We start from the raw sequence: 22,565 nt of genomic DNA, 5'->3' as shown, positions 1-22,565 counted from the left end.
GACATGATCTTAACATTACTAAAACCTGGAATGATAATTGTAAACTTGTTAACTTTATGGGAGAAATGTTTACACAGGTGTTTAAACAGTATAAAATAAGAAAATGTCCACATGCATAATGTGAAGAAGAATCACAAACAGCCATGTAGCCATAAGAAATCATCCTAGCATATGTGTTGGGATGCTCCCGATGACACAGGCTTGTGTGAACTGCAAAACTGTAATCTGTTTTCACAGTAATCAAACTTGTGGCTGGTCAGTTCAGGAAATGTGATCTCATGGCTGGTCATTAAGGTGATGCTTTTATACTGCACGTATGCTATTATGGCTTTAATACCTCTTCGTATGCTGCTGGTTGGTATTTTTTAAATTGCCTTTGATGTGCTGCTGGCATCTGCGCTGGGCTTCTTTAATGCACTTCAGTCCTGCCACAAATACAGTTCCCTCTGAATGTGCATTCCGCTGATCATGCAGCTCCTTCAGAGCTAGCTTAACATTTACCCATGGTAGAAGGTAAACAGCTGTGGTTAAGATGGCAGTAAACAGTCTTGGCATGTAGAACAGTCTGCATTTTAATGTCAGATATTCAATGTCAGGGAGCAATGTGTCCTAATAATGTCCATATACATTGGTTAGCACTCTTGCCTTACATCCCAAGAGTTGATGGTTCAAATCTCTACAGTAGGTCTGTTTGAGTGTAGAGTTTCATGTATTCCCTGTCCTTTTGTGTTTTCTCCAGGTCCTCTGGTTCCCCAGTCCCCCAGCTTGTTTGAGTGTGTACACCTGTTGGTTGCAAGAAGGCTGATGCCCTCAGCAACCTGTCCCCCCCTTACAGCAATGACTGGGTCATGGGTCATTCTATTGCAGCCAGTTGGTTATCTATGACAGTTTAACACTAAATCTATAGAGCAAAACATTGGTAGTGTAAATTTTCCACTTGCTTGAAATTGGTAGAGATAAACAAAAAGTTTACATACAGTATTCAAAGTACGGCTGCTATTTAATGATCAACAGGACATCAGGGACTTTGGAAACTGATTTATAGTAATTTTGCAAGTGACATTGAGCTTCCATCACAGTCTGCTCAGGAGCCTTCTGGATAAAAAGCACAAAAATTCACAGCTATGCTCATAACAATGGATTTACAACTAAGACTTGCCATCTTTTATAGTTTTTATTTAATCTCTTGCTGTGCAGTCAGCTTCCCTGTCTCGGCACTTTAAAGATTATATGTAGGCTATTAATTTCTAAGTTATGTCTTGAAACAGTGCCTGCAACTTTTTTGTGTGTGTTTAGTGTAGTCAGCAACCTCCTCCAAGCTGTCAACTGTGCCAAACTCCAGGGCAAACATCTCTTAAACAAATCCCTCATAACAATGTTTAAAAAAAAAATGTCTGCTACCCAATATATCTTATCTCAAAGGTAACTTGGTAAACAAAACCATATTTTCAGTCCACACGTCACTGTTCCACGTGGAATGACTCTGTGAAATATGAATTCCTTGTTGTTGCGGGATCTCCTTTATGTGTGTTATCCTCTTTGTGTGTGTGTGTGTGTGTGTGTGTGTGTGTGTGTGTGTGTGTGTGTGTGTGTGTGTGTGTGTGTGTATTCATGTGTGCGTGCTAAACGCAATGTTATCTATGCATTATGCATGATGATTGTTATTATCTACAAGGTGTGTAAGGCAAATAGTCATGTAATGGATTGTAATTATAAAATAATTTGTATTTATTTGTTGAAATGTGGGGACATTAGATCACCATACTTTTTATATGTAACAACTATTCACCTTGTTTCAGTATTGGCAAAACAATCTGAAAATGTAATAAATATATTTTAAAAAGATACATTTCATGTTTATTATGTAATTAAACAAACACCGATTAGCTATTACATTAAAATGCAAAATATTATTTCCTATATTGTGTGGGTTCCCTTTGTGCCTGCGAGGTGGCTCTGGCCCGTCGGAGTGTGTCTCCACAAGACCTCTGGGGCTGTGCTGTGAAGTCTGACACTGGATGCTCATTTGGATTGAGATCGGGGAGTTTTAACAACCTTAAACTTGTTGCCTACTAAGCCCCATATGTAGCAGGCTGTGATTCACTGGGCATTCTGATACCCTTTTATCATGGGCAGAATTGACTTTTTTCAGCAATTTTTGCATCATTGGCTTTTCTGTGAGGTGGCAAGTCTTTGGTCGTAAACAGCAAAAAGTTTGGGTGCTCATGATCTTGTCACCATTTAACTGGTAACAAATGAATCTGTTGGTGGTCTTACTGTCGCAGCTAATTTTTGTATACAGGATTGTAACTATATACAGTTGCAAGTTTTATATACAAGTTATTCAACTTCTATTGAAATTTGACAATATTGAATATTGAAACTTGCAGCTGTTCGTAATAAATCAGTGAAACTAATTTAACAAGTGGTTTCCCCAAATTTATCACAAAATGACACTTTTAATGACTACTACAGTATCAAAAGTATTCAACCCCTTGATAAGAAACATCTTTAATACTAAGTAAAGCTTTAGCTAACTTTGGTTATTATGACCTGCTACAAATGTCATGTATAACAAGCCACTAGCTTCTGGCAGTGTTTCTTAGGGGTCCTATGCAGGCAGCCTATTTCCCATGGGCAATGCCTCTAGTTCAGTAAGATTCTTGTGTTTTTGTGTTGTAACTTTTTATTTTATTTTTTCTATTAGATTCAAGTTAGGCGACAATGATGGCCACTCTAGAACCCTCCAGGACTTCATCTAAAACCAAGCCTTGATGGATTTGATGAACTGAAGTATGCTTGGCATTATTGTTCTGTTGGTAAGTCCAATTACACTGAAGTTTCAGCTTTTTCACAGATTGCCCTTTACACGCTACAGGTTTTAGTGCCAGTGCATTTTTATATATATGCTTTATTCTTTCTACACCAAACCCTCTGACTCCATAGGCCCAAAATGTTTTGTTTAATCAGTCTGTAGAACAGAATTCTAAACAGAACCTCTGACTTTTTATATGGTTTTCAGCATATTAAAGTTGATGTTTCTTGTGTTTTAGGGTCAGTAGCGAGGTACATCTTGGGGTGACCTTTAGTGTTCAATATTCGCTTTATAATGGATTGCGAAACTTGAGTGTCTGCTGACACCGAATCTTTCTGTAGGTCCTTTGCAGTCAATCCAGGATTTTTCCTTACCTTTTTAGGAATCTGGTAGCCACAGGTGATTGCTTCGTCTTTTTGCCACATCTATGTAGTGTAGCCACTGTTCCTTTAACTTGGAACCTTCTACTGTATAGTAACATTTGGCACTTTGGCTATTTTTATATCCTTGTCCTTGTTTGTGCCAGGCAATGAACACTTCTCTCAACTTTATGGGCAACATTCTTGACTAAGCCATTTCTGATATACAGTCAAACATCTCCATCAACAAATTTCTAGAAAGCCTGTATTGATGTATTTGTCAAGTACACCTGAGGCATCTAATCTTTGCTTGAGACAATAACTGATTTACACATTTGTGCTTTAATAAAGGATTTTATTCAGGGGGTTGAATAATTTTGAAACTGCATTAATCATTAAAAAAGGGGCCATTTGTGGTGAATTTGGAGAAATAATTTATTACAGTATATCAATTGTTATTTTAGTATGTTAGTTAAGCTATTTAAAATGCTTGTTTCACTGGTTTATTAAAAACAGCTCCAAGTTACTTATTTTAACAAAAACAAATATCATTTTTAGTGGGGGTCGATAATTTTGAATGCAACTGTATGTATGTAAATTTAATACAGGAATTTGTTTTTTTTTTTCAGTATTTATTACTTTTATGTTGTATTTGAACTGTTAAGTAGCTTCATTGATGTCAACTCAAACATTTGTTATTTAGAGTTATAGTTATGTAATTTTTTGCATAAACTCAATTGGAAAGTTCAATAAATGTGTTTTTAATGCAGAAGGATTAAATAATAATTATGCACTTTTTTATTTACTTAATTTTAAATAATCACTTATAACATGGCTAAACATATTAGAATGCAAAGTGTTTGCTTAAATTTATAATTTGTAGGTGAACATATAACTAACTACTTAATATACTATAATTATATCTATGACAAATTAAAATAAAATACAATAAAAAGCTACAAGCAACATGAGATGAATATTTATATTTATTTTATTTCAAGTTTATGAATCAATAAATCAAACAGAATTTGAAAAATAAATTTTTCCATTCTTTTAAGCAAGCTGAGCCAGGCCAACGCTGTTAGTCTGCCTGTTGAAGATGGTGTAGTAGTTTCGGATGAAAACATCACCAAGAATCCACAGAGAGTCACCGCTGCCACTAAAACCTGTATTGCAAGTGTCCTATAATGGGGGAAAAAATGAAACAGTAAATATGACACGTTTGGATTGCATTCTTTTTAACTGTATTGTATTTACTTTATATAGAACTGTGCTATGTATAATTTAAAATATATTAAAAAAACATTCTGAGTTTAAAGTTTTTAGTGGTAAAATTTTAAAAAGTCATATTTACGCCGCAGCTTTTTGCTGATGATGTAAAAACAAAGTTTGTCTAGGTTTACCTGATTGACGTAGGATGAGGGAGAGATGGTGAAGGTGTAGCCATTAAGGGTGAAGGTAACTGAAGGCATGCTTTGGATGTTATTACAGTTCACAGTAGCCTGCAAGGAAAGTAGGCAAATGTTTACTTTTGGTTTATTTATTCTATGTGAAAAGTTTTACATTTGGTTAAACTTTAATCAAGTGTTTTTTTTTTTAAACATTTACTTACATCTCCATATTGGTCAACAGTGGCGCCCACCCAGGAGTTAATGTTGTTGATATCTGAGGTTGGCCCAACAATAAGGGACGTGCCAGTGTCAATAATAGCCTGGCATCCTCCAGAGCAAGCAACAGTCTGGCCATTGATAGTAACACTGCAAACATTTGAAGGATTTATTTTATACAATAGAGCACAATAGTTTAAGCATTTAAGAGGTTTGTAGAAGGTTGGGTTATGCCATTTAATATCCAATTGTTAAATTATTCTTACTTAAAAAAAAAAATTAATAAAAACAATGTACGCAATAATACTGTTAACAATCCAACACATATTTGAACATCATGAACGTAAACACCACCAACCATACCAACCATAGTGTAAATACTTACATAAATCAATATTAGATTTTTTTTTACATGTTATATGATTATAAATGCTTTATAGTCTGCCCACCTGTTCATGGTGACCTGGTAGTAGCTCTCTGAGGACAGAGGGATCCAGTAGATGCTACCAGTGTAGTAGGAGGTGTCAATCTCACCAAACAGTACCTCACTGCCCTGCTGACCACTGTGGAATTTAAAAAGAGTGCTGGTTGAGGTAGACTGTCATTTTCAAACTCAAACTATAAAAGTACATTTTGTATGTCTGATGCTTAAATAGCTTGGAAAGATTGTCTAAATGTTGATCTGAAGAGGTCACCAGTCTTTTGATTGGGAAACTGTATAACTGCAAACGTAAATCATACTGATTCTTATTTGAGCAATATAAAAATAAAGCAGAAGAAAAATGTAGCATACTTGCTGCTCAGGTAGACGGAGAAGACATCCTGGGAGACCAAGCCCTGACTCATCATGTTGTCAAAGACGGGAGTGGCATTATCAGAAGCAATGGATTGATAGGCCAGACCCAGGATGCCATCTGCTGTCATGCTGGCCATGAAGGGCGCCTCAGTCTCACTCAGTCCAAAGATCTGATTTTGCACAGAGATTCCACCAACCTATAGAACAAAGAATTAAGGTTTACTTACTGTTGTTTCTTTATTTACAATCTACAGTAATTAGCTGTGAATCCTTAGATCTTACTCATTTAAAATTTCAAATAACAGAAAATATTTTTTCAGTGATTTACATTAATCCCAAAAGCCCAAAAAAAGAAAGACTTAGAAATCTTTGGCACTTTTTAATTTATATAACACAAATTACATCAACCTACTTATGAGCAGTTAAATTAAACTTAAAACAAGTTGCAACTAAGTAACTGAAAGCTTAAAATTGATTGATGTATTTTAATACCTTTAGTCCAAACAGTAAAAAGTTAAGTAATATCTAATATATGTAGATATTAACCATTTACCATTATAACAGGAAGTTTCTGTGTTTAAAGAGTTTCAAGGCAATCATTACAAATCAATTTAATCAAATCAACTGAAGAAATTAAATACCGTCACAGTGTCATAACCCAGGTATCCAGTCATGCTGCCTGTGCCATACTGAATGGACAGAGCCTGGTTGTTGGTCTGGAAAGTGCTGGACTGTGTTGGGTTGAATTTATTGTGGTTCTCTAAAGGACGAAGATATTTTGAAGAAAAGATATTTGTTAGTGCTAGAAATAACTGAGCTTACTGTCTGCCCAATTATGGACCATAGTTGCCATAGTGTTGCTTATATTACAATGAGCTTATGTTCAAGTCATATAAGTGCATTTAAAAACATTTTCCGCTTTTTAATAAGCACTCCTGTATAGCTTGTTTTCATTTGCTGTCTCTAAACCCACTAATACTTACGGCAAGCCTGGCTTGAGCAGTAGATAGAAGGCACCCACAAGTTGGAAGAGCCACTATCAAAAATCACTTGGAAGGACTGAGGAGGACTGCCAATGGAAATCACTCCGTAGTAAGAGAGCTGAAATGGATATGAACAAGACTTAATGTATAAACTGACAAGCCAACCAATTTTTTCTTTTGACACAAATACATTGGGATGTGTGCCATGTTTCGGCTAACTTACATCAGCATCATTGGTCATGGGCTCAGTACCAGTCTGCTGAAACTTGACCAGTGGGCTGTAGGGATGTTTCTTTCTGTACTCCTCCCATAGTCCTTTCTCTTGTAGTTTCTGACGTGCGGTCTTACCCTTGATCAAAGGCACCCTGCCGGAAAAGTGTCATTTTTGTGTTATTTCTATTAATCTTTCAGTTTTTTACATCGGTACAAAAGCTTTTAAAAAGAACATCCACATCAATTTCTATTTCAGTAGAACTGAACATTAGAACTGATTTTGTTAGGCCAACAAAGATTTTTTGGACTTACCTGATGCATTCTGCAAATGCCACTAAGGCACACAAGGCCAGGATCAGCTTCATCGTCTTGACTGTGACTTCAAGCTTGCACTTAATCACATACTGCACAGTCAAAGATTTCAGCCTTTATATACAGTCCTATCATGTTTCTTATCATGAACATATTTGTCATCCAGGTGTTAAAACACACTGTGCCTAGAAAACACATTTGTCATTGACAGAATTTCCTTGAAGTTTCATATTATCTTTAGCATAATCCCTGAACACCAAACCCAAACACTGATGTATATTTTTCCATGATTTGTGAAAGTTAAAGTATATATTCAAAGTCATAGACTCAAATCTATTTCTGATAGGTGTAATGAATGATATCTAATGTTAACATAAAGGACTTAAGGGTTGAAAGGAGTGTCTGCCCCATTATAATTTTATTTGTATTAATTTTTTTACTAAAGGGCAATAAAAATAATTAAAATTGAGAAGGAGAAAATGCTAAGCAAAAAACTTTTATAGTACTGATTTTTGCAAGTTTACTGATACAAATAAATGATTTATATATTTCACACAAGAATTATGGAGAGAAAGTATCAGAAAATCATTACTGTAAAATCTTATTGTGCTGTACATTTTTGCACCTAAACTTTTTGCCAACAAATAAATAAGATCAAGTACGGAATGGCAATTTAATTAAAAAAACAAACAGTATACCTGCCATAAAAAAGCATGGGGGAAAAAAGATTGTATTTGTAGTTGTTGTGCTGCGATGTCTAAAGAAATAATGGGACACAGCATTGCTAAATTGTAATGTTTAACACAATCTTAACAGAAATTATATATAAAAAAAGAGTTTCTATCCCCACACACAAATGTAATCATTATGCATACTTAATAAATAATAAAAAGCATATACTAACAATTTACACTAGTTGTACTACAACTGGCAACTGTTGTTGTACCTCCCTTCTGGTGGAGGACTTCTCCAAAGTCAAATGAGACATTACATTCCATATCTGTTAATCAAAGTAAACTTAGTTTCAGGCCCAAGAACTTACATAACCAAATAACTTGTCCTTTGAAATCTAAGAACAAATAATGAATTTCTTGTGCAGTAGAACATTGCTACTGACACCATCAGGACCCTCAGTCTTAGTTTCTAGGGGTGTAAATAATTATATATGTGTATTTTTTTTCTAGAGGGCTGTCACTAAATATGTGGATATGTTACTATTGTGTATTATTATTTTTCTTACTTGATTGTATCATTAATTTCATTGTGGTTTGCCAACTTTCATGTTTCTTGCTTAAATGTGGCCCTCTTATGGTCACTGGAAGGAATTTTCCTTGAACAGCAATTTCAACAACAATTTTTTACACAGCATATTGCTAGAACATGTTGTTGAAAGTTATAGTCGTATTCAAAAGTTAGTGCCCCCTCTTTTTTAATTGTGCGTGTTTTTCTATAAAAACACAATGCAAATCATTTGATTGTACAAGGTGTTAGTATAAGACAAATACAACCTCAGATGAATAACACCATATAACTTTTTCCAACATGCCATTATTTATTTAACTAAAAGCATGTACCCACATGATTTAGTACCTTGTAGATAATTATTTAGCAGCAATAACTTCATTTCCTGTGTTATTTAACAGTCTCTCACATTGTTGTTGTAAAGGAATTTTGGTCCGTTCCTCTTTATAACATTGGTTAAGTTTTTGGGAATTTTCATATGCATCACTTTCTAAAGGTCCTGACACAGTATTTTAGTGTGGGTAATGTCTAATTCATTTTAAAACCTTGAATCTTTTTTTTTTCACCCATTGTGATGTCGATTTACTGAAGTTCTTTTGGTCATCGTCCAGTTGCCCAATTTCAACCAAGCGTCAGACAGATGGCTTCACATCTAGAATACTCTGTTATACAGAGGAGTTCATATTTGACTTATTGACTGCAAGGTGCTCAGGTCCTGTAGATGCAAAACAAGCCCAAATCATACCCATTCACCACCTTGAGAGTGGGTATGAGGTTTTTCTTCTAAAATGCTTTTTGGTTTTCCCCTAACATGGCATTGAACGTTAAGGCCAAACAACTCCACTTTGGTCTTATCTGTATATAGAAAATTGTTCCAGAAGCCTTGTGTTAGTTCAAATGCAGTTTTGATAACCTCAAAAATGCTTCCATGGTCGTTTTTACACAGGAGAAGTCTTCTCCTGACACCTCTTAAAAACAAACTGTACTTGTTCAGTCTAATCTCCTAATCTAATAATTTGGATTTATGCATATTTCCCCACACATTTGAAAAATATGTCCCTTTTTTAAATCCTGCACAGCTGCTAAATGTGTTAAATAAATAAAATTGAATTGTAGGTAGATTTAATTTTTTTTTTTATTCCTCTGAGCATTGTATGGTCTTACCATGGGGTGAATGTGCTGGGATGTCCACTCCTGACTTAAATGCTTTCCATTTGTGTGTAATCTTTATACTGTAGAATTATATTATAACCCTTTCCAGATTGATGTGCAGTAACAATTGCTTCTCTAAGACCATTGCTTATTTACTTCCTGGCATTGTGTTAAAACAGACCTGAAAGCTCCAGACCAGCAAACTCCCAAAATTTCTGTTTTTATAGAGTTGTTTTGCGAATTATCAATTAATCAAAAACTAAGGATTAGCAAAACCTGGCTGTAACTCACTCTCTTAAATCAAATGGAAGCAGTAATGGGGTACTTAGTGTTACCAACATGTTATTTTTGCTTTTTGCCATACTTTTTGTAAAATAAATAATTGCAGTAAAAAAGTAAAAAAGTAATGTTATATAATTATTTGCCCAAGACCCACAATGATCAGATAATTTGTATTATGTATTTGCACAAAAACACATAGAATTTAAAAAAGGGGGTACAAACTTTTAAAAATTAATTTTAAAAATTATCTGACAGTTCTATGATTTTAAAATATTCAGTCACACTTTCTCAAACTTTCCAATAAGATCATATTTAAAAATAATAATTAATATTATTTCTAAAATATATTCAGTGACATGTAAATCACAATAATATTTTTTAACACTTTAAAATTTTACGGATCCTTATCATTCAATGGTTTCATTTTATTTCTGATGTAATTAATGCTTAAACAGTATGCAGTTATTAAAGGAAGATTATATCACTTTTCTTTCAATATCCAGCTAATTGTATTGTATTATACTCTTTTACCCCATTTGAATTTCAACTAAAAATATATTAATTAAGTAGATGTTTAAAAATCATGTTTAATCTTTTTAATCAGAAAAGCACAAACAATCTGTAGTCAAATATCAGGATATAATTTCTAATCATGTTACGAATTAGATTCAAAAAACAGACAAACACTTTTTATGGAGCAGTACATTTATTTGAAAATATGCTCTGGATGTGGTTACGTAAACTCAGACTGTGTTTCACTGTACGTGGCTTCTTAGATGCCAAAGTAAACAAGTATGACATTGTATTTCTGAACCACTTATGGGTCTCCGCTACTATTTTGAAAAGATGATAAGGGTGTATAGTGCAAAGTGCATGAAGGTGGCGAACAAAAAAAAAAAAACAGGGACTATGGCACTTACTCCTTAAAATTTTCTTTCAAGTATTCATTTTTCATAATTGTCAGTCCTCTGTTTTCTTTATACCTTAACTAAATGATTAAAAGTCTATACTTTTGTAATCTTTAGTACACCGGTATCTGCTGTCAGCAAATCTAGTGCACACTAAATGAGGCAAACAGGGGCAGGTGTGATGCTGTCTTTTTCCAGGGAAAGGGACCTGTGAAGAAAAATTTCAGTTTAGTTCCTTAATATTTGATTATTTAAATATTCATTAGGATTTTATCTGTGTGTATGTATCAAATATAATGTAATGCAATAATTACAGTATAATATGCACTTACATTTATCTCATTTAGATTAAAAGACTTGATGCCTTATTGATTACCAAAAATATCCCTGATTGATTAAACCACAAAGCAATGGGCTTCATCTTTGTTTCTTTATTCTCTGTGTCTCTAAGTCCCACCTTAGCAGCACGACTTTACCATCATTTGATCAATGCGGCAGATGCAGGGAGTGATGTATAACACAGATCGCTCTCTCAGCACACAGGACATGATCAGTATCAGCTATATTTGTCAGTAACTGCACTACAGATGCCCTTTGAGCGAGCGCTGTATGCAGCTGTCCAATAACTCACACAATAAATGGCTGAGAATGAGAATGTTCTTCTTATCTTTTATTATATTCATCTTATCTTTTTTTTATATTATAACTATAATCGTTTGCTCTGACAAAGCTCTCTATTTAAGTATTTTATATCTTTCTTATATATGGCGATTGCTGAAAGATTTCACAAACATATTTCTTTTTATATTAATGCCACTATCCAACACTGCAACCCATTAGAGCTGTCATGTTATATGGATGTACAATACAGTGCAGCAAGTGTGAAAAAATAGATACTTTGTGGCTAAACGGATGACACTCATCTCCCTCAAACCCCTCTGGCGTGCACATCCGTAGGCCCCGCAGCCACAGGCTGACCGCACAGCACATCCCTATGCCGCACTGGACGTCCCTGTCACATGCCTGCCACACACACACACACACACACACACACACACACACACACAATGAGCATGTTTATAGTCATACCCATTACATCCTTTATATTCTAAATATGGGCATATAAATACAAAATTTTGGGTTTAGGGCTCATCCAATACATCTCATTTAGAAAGACACAATTTTTTTTATATAGCATGCACAAAACAACCTGTGTGTTTTCTAGTCATCAACCATTGTTTGCCTTAATATAAAATCGGGTTTCAATATTAGGTCTTTATATAAGGATTGTGTGTGAGCACTAAATTCACGTGACATGAATTTTATTGCAGATTCTTTTTTTGTCATTGTTAGAATTGCTTGAATTTAGTTTGAATTACACTAATTAGTATAAACTAGTGAAAAAATCTAATCATTGTCTATTTTAAAGTTATTTATACCATACCTGTAAAATACAGCTTTAATAAGGGGTTGATTCATGTAAAAAGGTATTTTAGTTAATGCATTTATTTAACTTTTTTTCTCCTATAATCCTACACTGGTGTAAAATTTCAGTTTTTTTTTTTTGGTTTGTTTGTTTTGTTGTTGTCCAAAATGGCATCAGAATCACAACAATTCAATACAAGACTAAAAGAACAAATCAAATCAAATGTATAATTAGTTCTCTTAAAGCTACTTAAACTGTATATTGTAATGAGCCTTACTTTCTCATAACCAGTAGATAAAAAGCTAGTTGTACTTACTCCAGTGATCACAGCACATCTGCCACCGCTCAGAGATGCAAAGAGTACCGAGAATAAGATGAGCAGACTCATAGCAGCGAAGGTAGAGCTTTATAGCAGACGATTCAGTGCTCTTACACCCTACAGCAGTTCTAACTACTTCTTCTTGAATTCGAACAAGGTTTGCAAAGCTGGTTAGTTTGGAGATCCTGGAGGTCCTGCCTTAGCTCTGCTTTCTTGGCTTACTTTCCTTTTCCTCTTCTTTCCAATGTCCAATGCTCCAATAAGTTGTACAATGAGACTGAGTGTTTTCTCTCTCTTTATCTCTCTTCACCCCGGTTCAGCCCCCTCCCCTACCTCCGTAGGATCCTCGTCATCTTGCCGTATATGACGCTGGACAGGTCGGTGAAAGTGACATTTAGTGGTAAATTATCCTTCATCATAATACAATACTTTTTGCAGTACTTGTACTTTTATGGTAGTTCCTGACTTCAAGGATATTAACCATAAAGTCTTAATGGTAAAATATTTTACATACAAGATTCAGATATACTGTACCTGCCAGTGGTAAATAAATGTATTTATCTTTTTTTTTTGTATTATCAGAGAAGCAAACTTTGCATTGCACATGTCTAAGACACCACAATTTTGTATCTGGGTTTTGAGCAAACATATCCTTGCGTATCATATAAAATCATTAAAGATGAGTCATAGATTGGGTGGCACGTGGCTTAGTGGTTAGCACGGTCACCTTGCACCTCCAGAGTCCAAGTTTAATTCCTGACTCAGGTCTGTGTGCATATTCTCCCTGTGCTTGGTGGGTTTCCTCCGGTTTTTCCCACAATCCAAAGAAATGCGGATTAGGTTAATTGCATTCTCAAATTGACTGCAATGTGTGTGAGTGTGTGTATGTGTGTGCCCTGTGATTGAATGGTACCGCTTCCAGGGTGTACCCCATCTCATGCCCTAAGTCTCCAGACCCCTGCGACTCTGTATACAGGATAAAGCGGGATAGACGATGAGTGGGTAAGTGAGAGTAAGTCATCGATTGAAGGGAATAGAAGTAACTTTTATGTCCATTACCATCTAAGGATGAGGCTTCCAGGTAGATCACAACAAATTAATCAGTTGTCACCTTTTTTCGGAACTGTTGCCTATAGTGACACAGTGATATGATTCATTCTGTCATTCACATTCGCCATCCTAAATTTGGACATCAAAGAATTCCCATAAGGGTAAGACGATTAGCTCTGTCTGACATGTATGTCCACTTATGTCAAAACACTTTCTTAACCACTGGCACTTTATTCAGTGGAGACATATATGCTTTCTGCAGTCAAATAGAATTAAATTCAGATTATTCATGAGAAATCCCTGTCTGGGGATCATCTTTTTAAATCAATTTTATATTCTGCGGCAAGGTTTATTGCCTTGAAGTGTGGCAGCTACCATGTTTAATCTCTCAATTCATTTCTCAGCCAATTATGGCACATGATGAGTCATTTTGAGGGGCTGCGCTTAGGTCGGACTGTGCACTTTGAATTCTGACACTGAACTGGGTCAGGTCATCTTTCACTATGCTATATGATTTCCTGTTGTCACAAAGGCATGTAGGGACATAAGTGCATGTAGACAGGTTTTTATTAATCATACCAAACAATGATAAGACATGGATTAAAATCAAGGTCAGGGTGCTGGCTAGGGTCAGTTGATTAACAAACAACAAGATCGAGATGAGGGACAGGAACAAATTCAGATAAACACTGAACAAAAAAAAGGCTTGGTAATGACTGGTACTGTATTGACAACACAGTTTAAACTTTGTAAAGTAAGTGTGCTTTGAAGGACCTTATCTTCTCTTTGTGAATGTGACAGTGGTTGGTCTCAGGTGTGCATGATTAGTAGTTTGGCATGTTATATATTAACACGAATGTGAGAGAGTCTGTGATGCAGGTGGGATTTAGTCCTTGACAGTCATGTTTTTAAGCTGTGCTGCACTCTGAGATTTGGAGTGAGATGACTTCCGCTGTAAACATGGCACCTGGAGACGCAGGGCATAAGACCAGGTACACCCCTAATGTCATTGCAGGGCACAAACACTCCAGTCAATTTGAAAATGCAATTAATCTAATCTGCATGCCTTACACACAGACTCAAGGTGGAAACTAGAACCTGGAGGTGCAAGGCAACAGTGCTAACCACTACACCACCATGCCACTGACACAAAATATGATCCATTAATTTTCAGATGTCCACACCAGTAGAAACCCTCTTCTGCATTACATTTCTTTAATAGAGCACTTCTATATTTGCCCAAACATTTATATCTCAATCCTGCGAAACAATAAAACCATCATTTTAACATAGAATAAACACTATGAATGTTTAACATTTTACACAGCAAAGCAAGAGATTATATTTTGTACAGATCAATCTCTGGGAGAGATGCTCATAGCTTAAATTTATCCTAGATAATGAGGAAACTCCTTCATCACATGAGGAGTTGTAGTGTTACATTCTGAGAGGTACACTAGTCCAAAAAAATCCTGTTTATAAAACATCCTTCTTCAAAACAACACTTATAATACATTTACAATCTAACAATGCTGAAGTAAAGCACTAAAGCAAATTTAAAAGGTTCAGAGGTGGAGCGGAATGCTGTTGTTCATGATGGCTGCATTTTCATCTCTCTGCAATTTTGAATTAGAGCTGGATAAATTAGGTATATCTGCTTTGAGGGCGATATGTGTGAGGTATGACAGCCCTGAAGGTTGTGTGCGTCTTTTAGATACTGATTTAGGGCCAGTAGGAGCCTGAAAGTGCCATAGGTTAGTCAGCATTGTATGACTGAGCTGCAGTTAGGAAGATGTATGCCTTTGATTTACTGGCCACATAATTACTTTGCACCATTTTGCCTGGTCAGCACAGCAGTCTGGCCCAACAGAGCAGAAATCAAAATTAGGAGGGACACTGAGCTGGCTCCATAGCTGTCAACCATGGTACAGTACAGCCCTGAGAAGTATTGGAAACTTGCTTAAAATAAGTTTTTATCCTGATCTATGAATTGGGTTATCTTAGCATTTACATATAAATATAATAATAATACTATAATAATACTATAATTGTACCAAGATTTGTGGTAATAATTTTAATTGACGCTATCTTAAATATACTAAAATGCCAAATAGCAACAGTTGCAACTAATGCAAAAATATTGTTGGCAACAGCACAACATGTTAGTACTATAGATAAATTTTTATATCCAACATCCCAATTGCATGCTATCTTGGATGCTCAGTCATGGATAGCTGTGGCAAGTTTCAAACTGGCATTCCCCATTTTAGTTTAGTGAAATTCTTTCTTCACATATCCCAGCGTAGCTGGGATCAGAGCGCAGAAAATGCAGCCATGATACAGCGCCCCTGGAGCGGATAGGGTTAAGGGCCTTGCTCAAGGGCCCAACAGTGGCAACCTGGTGGAGCTGAGGATCGAACTGCCAATCTTCCGATTTGCACTAAAACAAGGAAATTACCAAATAATAACCCAAAAATTATATGAAAGATATAGGAGACAAAATAATATAATGAATTCATTGCCATTGTATTTTCAAAATAAAACATACATCAAGCGGTTTGATAAGGAGCTCCAGACTGATAAATACGGGACGCCATTCCTGTCTTTTGAGAGCTGCTGTGTCCCAGGCTCCATTCATGAAACACAAGCACAAAGAAGTTTGCCCATGTCTTTGTCACTGAACAGAAAAAAAGCAGCACAGATTTCCGATAAGAACGTATACCCTTTTAAGAGTATGTGTTAAGAAGAACTGATCTTTTCTTAGTGCTATAGTCAGTGACCAGGTGTCATCTGATAGAAAACTCACATTCAGTCACCAGTTCCCCAGTGATCACATTGACAATAGCGAATCAATGTGAGTTTAGGTTTTTTTTTTTTTTAATACTAGTGGCGCTGTGGTTGGGGCTCTGAATTTAAACATTATTATTTGATTGCTTAGTTAAACATTGGTCATATTTGTTGTTGTTTATTGGTTTACATTTTGACAATGAAAGAAAGGGTCTACAAACTTATGCGAGTGGTCTGATATTACAAATTAATGTTACATTTCTACACAGTTGTGGATTCATACTTTATATATTACAGTATGTGGGACTTGCTAGTACGTTACCTCTTGTCAACAGTAACCTACATTGTTCCAAAGCAAGTGCAATATTGTACACATTCTCTAGAAAATACACTGATCAGCTATAAGATTAACTATGTTTTAGGTTCCTCTTGTTCCAGCAAAACAGCTTTGACCCCTTGAGGCATCACTTCATTAGAAGGCTTTTTAGTTGCAAGGTGAGACCTTCATGGAGCAGATTTGTTAGTCCAGCACATCCCATGGATGCTTGATTAGATTGAGATCTGTGAAAAGTGGAGGCCAAATCATCAATCTTAAAAGATTTGCCTGCTAAGCCCCATATGCCCCATTGGGTGTTCTGATACCTTTCTATCATAGCAAGCATAAACCTTTTTTCAGAAATTTGTGCTAATTTAGATTTTTCTGTGGAATCAGACCAAACAGGCTGACTTTTGGTTCCCAAATGTATAGATGTGCCTTAAGTGCCCATGATCCTGTCACTAGTTTACTGGTATATAATTGTTCAATGCTATTCAATTCATTTTGGTGGGGTTCTGGGTGATCAGTGTATCTTTATTTAAACACTTTACTTACTTAAGGAAAAATTTATATATCCTTTCTGCTTAACCTTCTCTTTCCTCAGAGATGTTTATGTTGTTATGTTTTATACTGTTCGTTTAGTTGTTGATGTCTGTTTGTTGTTTGTTTTTCTTGTTTTTATGTTATGTTTTATGTCGTGGTGTAAGTACAGGTCTCCAGCAAAAAAAAAAAAAAAAAAAGCTTAATTATACATGTTACAGTATAAATGAACTAGAGGTTAGCCGCAGCTCAGCCCACGTGCAGATCCTGACCCCGGGATGCTACTATTACCTGAGAATGGTGTGCGCGCTCAACCCACTGCTGCGGCTCGCACCGCTCTAATGTTCCAGCAGCTGTTATTTCTGCCTGGCGTATACAGTATGCTGTCGCTGTAGAAGGGCTGCAGTCTGATCTGGGGCTTTATTGTTCCTGAGCTCGGCCTGACGACGCTGCCTACTGTTACATCTGGTGAGGAACGCTTGCATAAACAAGTAAATACAGTACATAAACAAAAAAAAAAATCAGGTTTATGTATATAGATTAATTACCATACAATGTTTGGTAGGAAAGTATATGACCAAATGTTACAGATTTGTTGTGACACTTCTAATGAAGGTTACATGGCATAAATATGTCAGAAATAGCTTTCCTAGCCATCAGTTTGAACATCGAAGCACAACTGTTACGGGGGGAATAAATAAATAAAGACAGTGTAAGTACAATGTAAGGGCGCTAGATGGCGGTACTCTGTTGTTGAGGGCAGGAAAGCACGTGATTAAAGATCAGGTGATTTCTTTCCCGGAAGTAACTTGAGAGCATATAGCCCATAGCTTATTTATGCAACTTTAAAAACGTATATTTTTAAAAATAATATTGTATTGTGCTTGTTTCCATGGAGGCTACACTAGAGCAGCACCTCGACGATACGTAAGCGTGAATTTCTGTAACACGGTTTATTCTTATGTTTTCTTTACGCATAGTTTAAGAATGAAGTTCTTGTGGATTGTTTTCTTGATAACGGCGTCATTATTATCTTTTGCTAGAATGAAGAATCCTGCGATTGTAGGAGTTTTGTGTACAGACGCCCAAGGGCATAATCTTGGATGTAAGTATTTAGAAGAAATGTCCAGACTGGCATCAGATTGCCTAGCAGCTAGGTAAAATTTAGAAGCTTCAAACTTCTCAATAAATTAAAATATAATTTAAATTTCATTTATTTCAGTAATTCAATAAAAAAAGTTAAACTCGCTATATAGATTCATTTCACAGAGACTGTTATATTTCAAATGATTTATCTATTTTACAGCTAATGAAAACCCAAGATTTAGTATATCAGAAAACCTAAATATTGTGAAAAAGTTTAATATGATTCATGGTCTCGTATTTTAATCAGCGAATGAACTCAAAACACCTGCAACAATTTCCTGAGCCATTTAATGGTCTCTGGTTTAGTATGCCACATATGTACAGTTACCTCCATGCCATGCCGCATTGCTGCAGTAATTCATGAAAAGGAGCCTGATCAAGTATTGAGTGCTGTACATGTTCATACTTTTCAGTCCAACATTTCTTTCTGTGTTCTTTTGTTTTTTGTTAGTTTGTTTCTTTGTGTGTGTGTGTTTTTTTTTTTTTTGGTCTTTAAGTAATATTTACATTTTCAGAGATACTGATATCACCAGTGTTATCACCAATGTTTGTCACATTGTGAGTATGTCACAGATGCTCCTCACTGAATGTAACAGTAGGCGTGTCGTTGACAGCAAAAATGAGTACGTCAGACCAAGCTTGTAGCTACTGAAACCCGGGGATCAGACTGCAGAGCATCTCCAGCAGCACCACATGACAGGAAAAAATAAGGGCTGCCTACCTAATCGAGTAGCGTCAGGATGTGCACACAGGCGAAGCCACTTGTAACTTCTATTGATGAATGAATAGAAGAAAATTTGGAAAAGACAGCACAGTGGTTAGCAGTTACAGTATTATATGAAAGTTGATAATGCTTGCCTACTGTCACATTTGGTTAGGAACGTCTGCGAGGACGTCTGTGACTAAACCACCTGTGCAAACATTGCACTTCTACTGAAGAATGAATAACATATTGATAAATGAATAGAAGAAAATTTGGAAGTGACAGCACAGTGGTTAGCAGTCACAGTATTACATGAAAGTTAATGATGCTTGCCTACTGTCTCATTCGGTTAGGAAAATCAGCGAGGACGTCTGTGACTAAACCACCTGTGCAAACACTAACCGGCCAAACAGAAGTTCTGTTTTATATGTAGATAGATAGAGAAAGCCCAGTTAACATAATTCAATCTTTTTTTAGTTGTGCTGCATATTTGGATGCTGTTAATGCACTTCTACTTTGCCAACAAGTTCAGTCTCAGCGAACAAGACTGAAGACCTTTTTGAATTTTCAGTAACACCTCAGTGCTTGCATAACTCAGATTTATTTCTCCCACAGTCCAAAGACATACAGATTAGGCTAATTGGCACTTCCAAATTACCCATGGTTTGTCCTGTAATGAATTGAAACCCCATCCTGGGTGTGCCCTGTCTAGTGCCCCGAGTTCTCTGGGAATGGCTCCAGGTTTCCTGCGATCTTGTATAGAATAAGTGTTCTAGAGAAGTGAGAGGATTTAATTTTGCTCACAGCTTTTTATGTCGTGCATGTTTTGTTGGGAGGAAGAGTGTCATTCTAATTATTGTACAAAACAAAAAGAGCGTCATAAAATGTTTCAAATAATACATGTATATTCAAACAAGGTTTGTTTCTGGTTGAATCACTCTGAAGCTGCTGCAGTTTGACTTTGGGCCTTGTGTTTCTGCAGGCCGTGGCTCCCTTTCCGATGAACATGGTGGAGTTGTGTCTGTTCTGGCTAAACAGGCTGCCTCTCTAACTAAAGATCCAACAGACATGCCTACTGTGTGTCTCGAATCTGATTCAGGGTAAGGTACTAGTTTTATGCACACATTATATAGCCAAAAATGTGTGGACAGCCATGGAATATCCATATACTTACTGATATTTACTAAAAGCATGTGCTTAAAGTGTACCTTGTTAAAGAACATTCAACCAAATATTACTACTTTAGTATATAATTTTGACCTTAAGAAACCCCAAATAAATTAAAACTTGTTCATCAAATTTTTGTTTATCTTTATGATGCGTGCATATAAACTTCTAACTGCATATGAATTTGTGTGTAGTATTGGGTTTATATATAAAATCTAAAAAATAGAATGATAAATAAATTATATAAGTGCTGTAATAAACTTGGATATGAAGACTTTGGCCCATGCTATTTAATCCGACTAGATTTACAATATGAGGATCTTATTTGATTACTCTATATTAATATGTGGATTGGAGTAACTAGAGGACAGTTGTTGACTTTTACAGTGTTTCTGTAGCCTTTTAATCCATGCTTCTTCATCTCAATACTTGCTGAATTGACCTTGACAGTCTAGTCATTGCTACAACATCTTTTGCTATCGTAACTTTTGTATCTCTCTTTTTTTTTTGTGGCAGGAATGTGCTGGTGAGGACACACGGTACCATCACAGTAGCTATGCACAAGATGGTGTCTTGAAGTCTCACAATCTTTACAGAACCATGACTAATATTATGTTATCACTTGATAGACATATCACTTATCTGCCTATCTTTACGTGTGGGGGGGGGGCTTATAAATTAAATATGCTTATAATGGCATATTTGCATGATTTTGAGTAACTGTGGCCTCATTCCACAAATATAGTGCTAGCATATTCTTTAGGATTTGATTTATTTCCTAGCGTAAGTCAACCTTTCTGTTGTAATAATGTTGCTGTTATAAATAATTTAATAAAGTGTTTATTTAATGTTACAAAACATTTGTATTTGTAAAACTTTTACCTTGTTGCAAAATGTTGCTGACTTAAACATTAGGATGATAGTCAGGATATAACAAAAAGAGATGGTTTATTGCTTGAACAAAGATATTTTATCTGACCCTAACCCTAGTCTAAACATGAGTTAAGAAACAACAATTGCTATCATTATTGTTTTATTGTCTGTTTATGTAAGTAGACAATTGGTTGATGCCTATGGGTAATACCCAAGGCCAAAGATACAGGAGTAAAGCACACCATAAGGAACCACGAGTAAGCAAAATGAACAGAACCCTAACAGAAATCACACAAACATAGCTTCATAGTTCTTAATGATTATATCATAAATATTAATAAACATTTAATTGAGGGAAACAGAGGTAAATCCCACAACCACAAATACTTGTAGTGTCAAATAAAAATACTGTAGTCATATTACAGTTGCAGGCGGGGAAAAAAAAAAAAACACTAAACAAGAAACACCAGTCAGTCGAGTGTTCCAATATTTTTGATCACTTGCAAATAGATGAGTTCAAAAACTATTTAAGCTGAAAAACTTTCAATAAAAATATAGTTGCAAGCAAAGGTGAGCGGGCTCAAGCATCCTGCGCCATTGCCATCTGGGTGAACTATACAACCTGTTTGGCTTTTGAGTGGGTTAAGACTTAAGTTAAAAAAACTTTAAATAAAATTAAATAAAATTTTAAATAAAATATAATATTAGAATTAAGATTAAAACTAAACAATCATGCTGAAATTTTGATCTATTGCCTCACATATTTTTTTTTTTTTGTTCCCAAACCCAATTGTATTTAGTGCAATTTTTTTAAATTTATGTATTTAAAAACAAAAATGTTTGCTTTGCTGTCAAAGTACTTTTGGAGGGTACTGGGTGTTTAATTTTATTAGTGTATTTAACAGCAGATATTGTCACAAAGCAACTTATTTCATATACTTTTAATGCACATATCTGCTTTAAGGGTACACACAGTGTCATAAATAAAGAAAAAGTTATAAATATTAAGAAAAAGTAAGCAAAAACAGACATTTACAAAATAAATAAGTGAAGAAAAATAAAATTTGATCCAAATTTATTGCTTTAAGGCATCTTCAGTTAGGTTTATGCAACATTATACAGTATATTCAATTCAATTCAATTTTATTTATTTTAACAATTGGCATTGTCGCAAAGCAGCTTTACACAATCAAAAGAATTATTTAAGTTTGTATGGAATGGGAATGTGTATGAATCAAAATGGTCAGATAGTCCCTGATGAGCAAGCTGAGGGCGACAGTGGCAAGGAAAAACTCCCTGAGATGGTAATAGGAAGAAACCTTGAGAGGAACCAGACTCAACAGGGAACCCATCCTCATCTGGGTGAAACAGAAAGCAGGAATTGATCTGCATTTATACAGTGTGTTAGATGGCAGGCAGTTCAGCTATAACAGTTGGTTAATTGATGTTAATATGGAGTCCAGGTAGTTATTGGAGGCTCAGGTAGACCTGTAGGAAATTCCAGTCCTGAACTATCGAGCAACTGGAGCCAAGTTAAGTCCTCAGAGAAACATCTGTCAACACCAGACG

The 22,565-nt window shown here is 35.6% G+C and overlaps 3 protein-coding genes across 3 annotated transcripts; 1 reads left to right on the top strand and 2 right to left on the bottom strand.

Moving 5' to 3' along the window:
- Window positions 1-4,142: 4,142 nt before the first annotated feature.
- LOC128530489 (pepsin A-like) lies at window positions 4,143-7,191 on the bottom strand. Its single transcript, XM_053504464.1, has 9 exons — window positions 7,086-7,191; window positions 6,784-6,925; window positions 6,561-6,678; window positions 6,219-6,337; window positions 5,575-5,774; window positions 5,231-5,344; window positions 4,787-4,931; window positions 4,578-4,676; window positions 4,143-4,356 (listed from the first exon to the last, which is right to left on the bottom strand). The coding sequence occupies exons 1-9, from the start codon at window positions 7,136-7,138 to the stop codon at window positions 4,228-4,230; spliced, it is 1,119 nt and encodes a 372-aa protein (XP_053360439.1). The 5' UTR covers window positions 7,139-7,191; the 3' UTR covers window positions 4,143-4,227.
- Window positions 7,192-10,511: 3,320 nt separating this feature from the next.
- On the bottom strand, window positions 10,512-12,642 carry prok1 (prokineticin 1). Its single transcript, XM_053504170.1, has 3 exons — window positions 12,412-12,642; window positions 11,567-11,692; window positions 10,512-10,877 (listed from the first exon to the last, which is right to left on the bottom strand). The coding sequence occupies exons 1-3, from the start codon at window positions 12,481-12,483 to the stop codon at window positions 10,758-10,760; spliced, it is 318 nt and encodes a 105-aa protein (XP_053360145.1). The 5' UTR covers window positions 12,484-12,642; the 3' UTR covers window positions 10,512-10,757.
- Window positions 12,643-17,858: 5,216 nt separating this feature from the next.
- lamtor5 (late endosomal/lysosomal adaptor, MAPK and MTOR activator 5) lies at window positions 17,859-20,981 on the top strand. The gene is made up of 4 exons (XM_053504171.1): window positions 17,859-18,034; window positions 18,151-18,212; window positions 19,939-20,056; window positions 20,640-20,981. Exons 1-4 carry the CDS (start codon window positions 18,000-18,002, stop codon window positions 20,698-20,700), a joined length of 276 nt encoding a protein of 91 aa, XP_053360146.1. The 5' UTR covers window positions 17,859-17,999; the 3' UTR covers window positions 20,701-20,981.
- Window positions 20,982-22,565: the final 1,584 nt, after the last annotated feature.

Source organism: Clarias gariepinus, chromosome 9, assembly GCF_024256425.1.
Source record: "Clarias gariepinus isolate MV-2021 ecotype Netherlands chromosome 9, CGAR_prim_01v2, whole genome shotgun sequence".
In the NCBI taxonomy this organism is placed as follows: Eukaryota; Metazoa; Chordata; class Actinopteri; order Siluriformes; family Clariidae; genus Clarias; species Clarias gariepinus.
The sequence above is the reverse complement of the archived record's forward strand: the minus strand, read 5'-3'. Positions and strand labels throughout refer to the sequence as shown.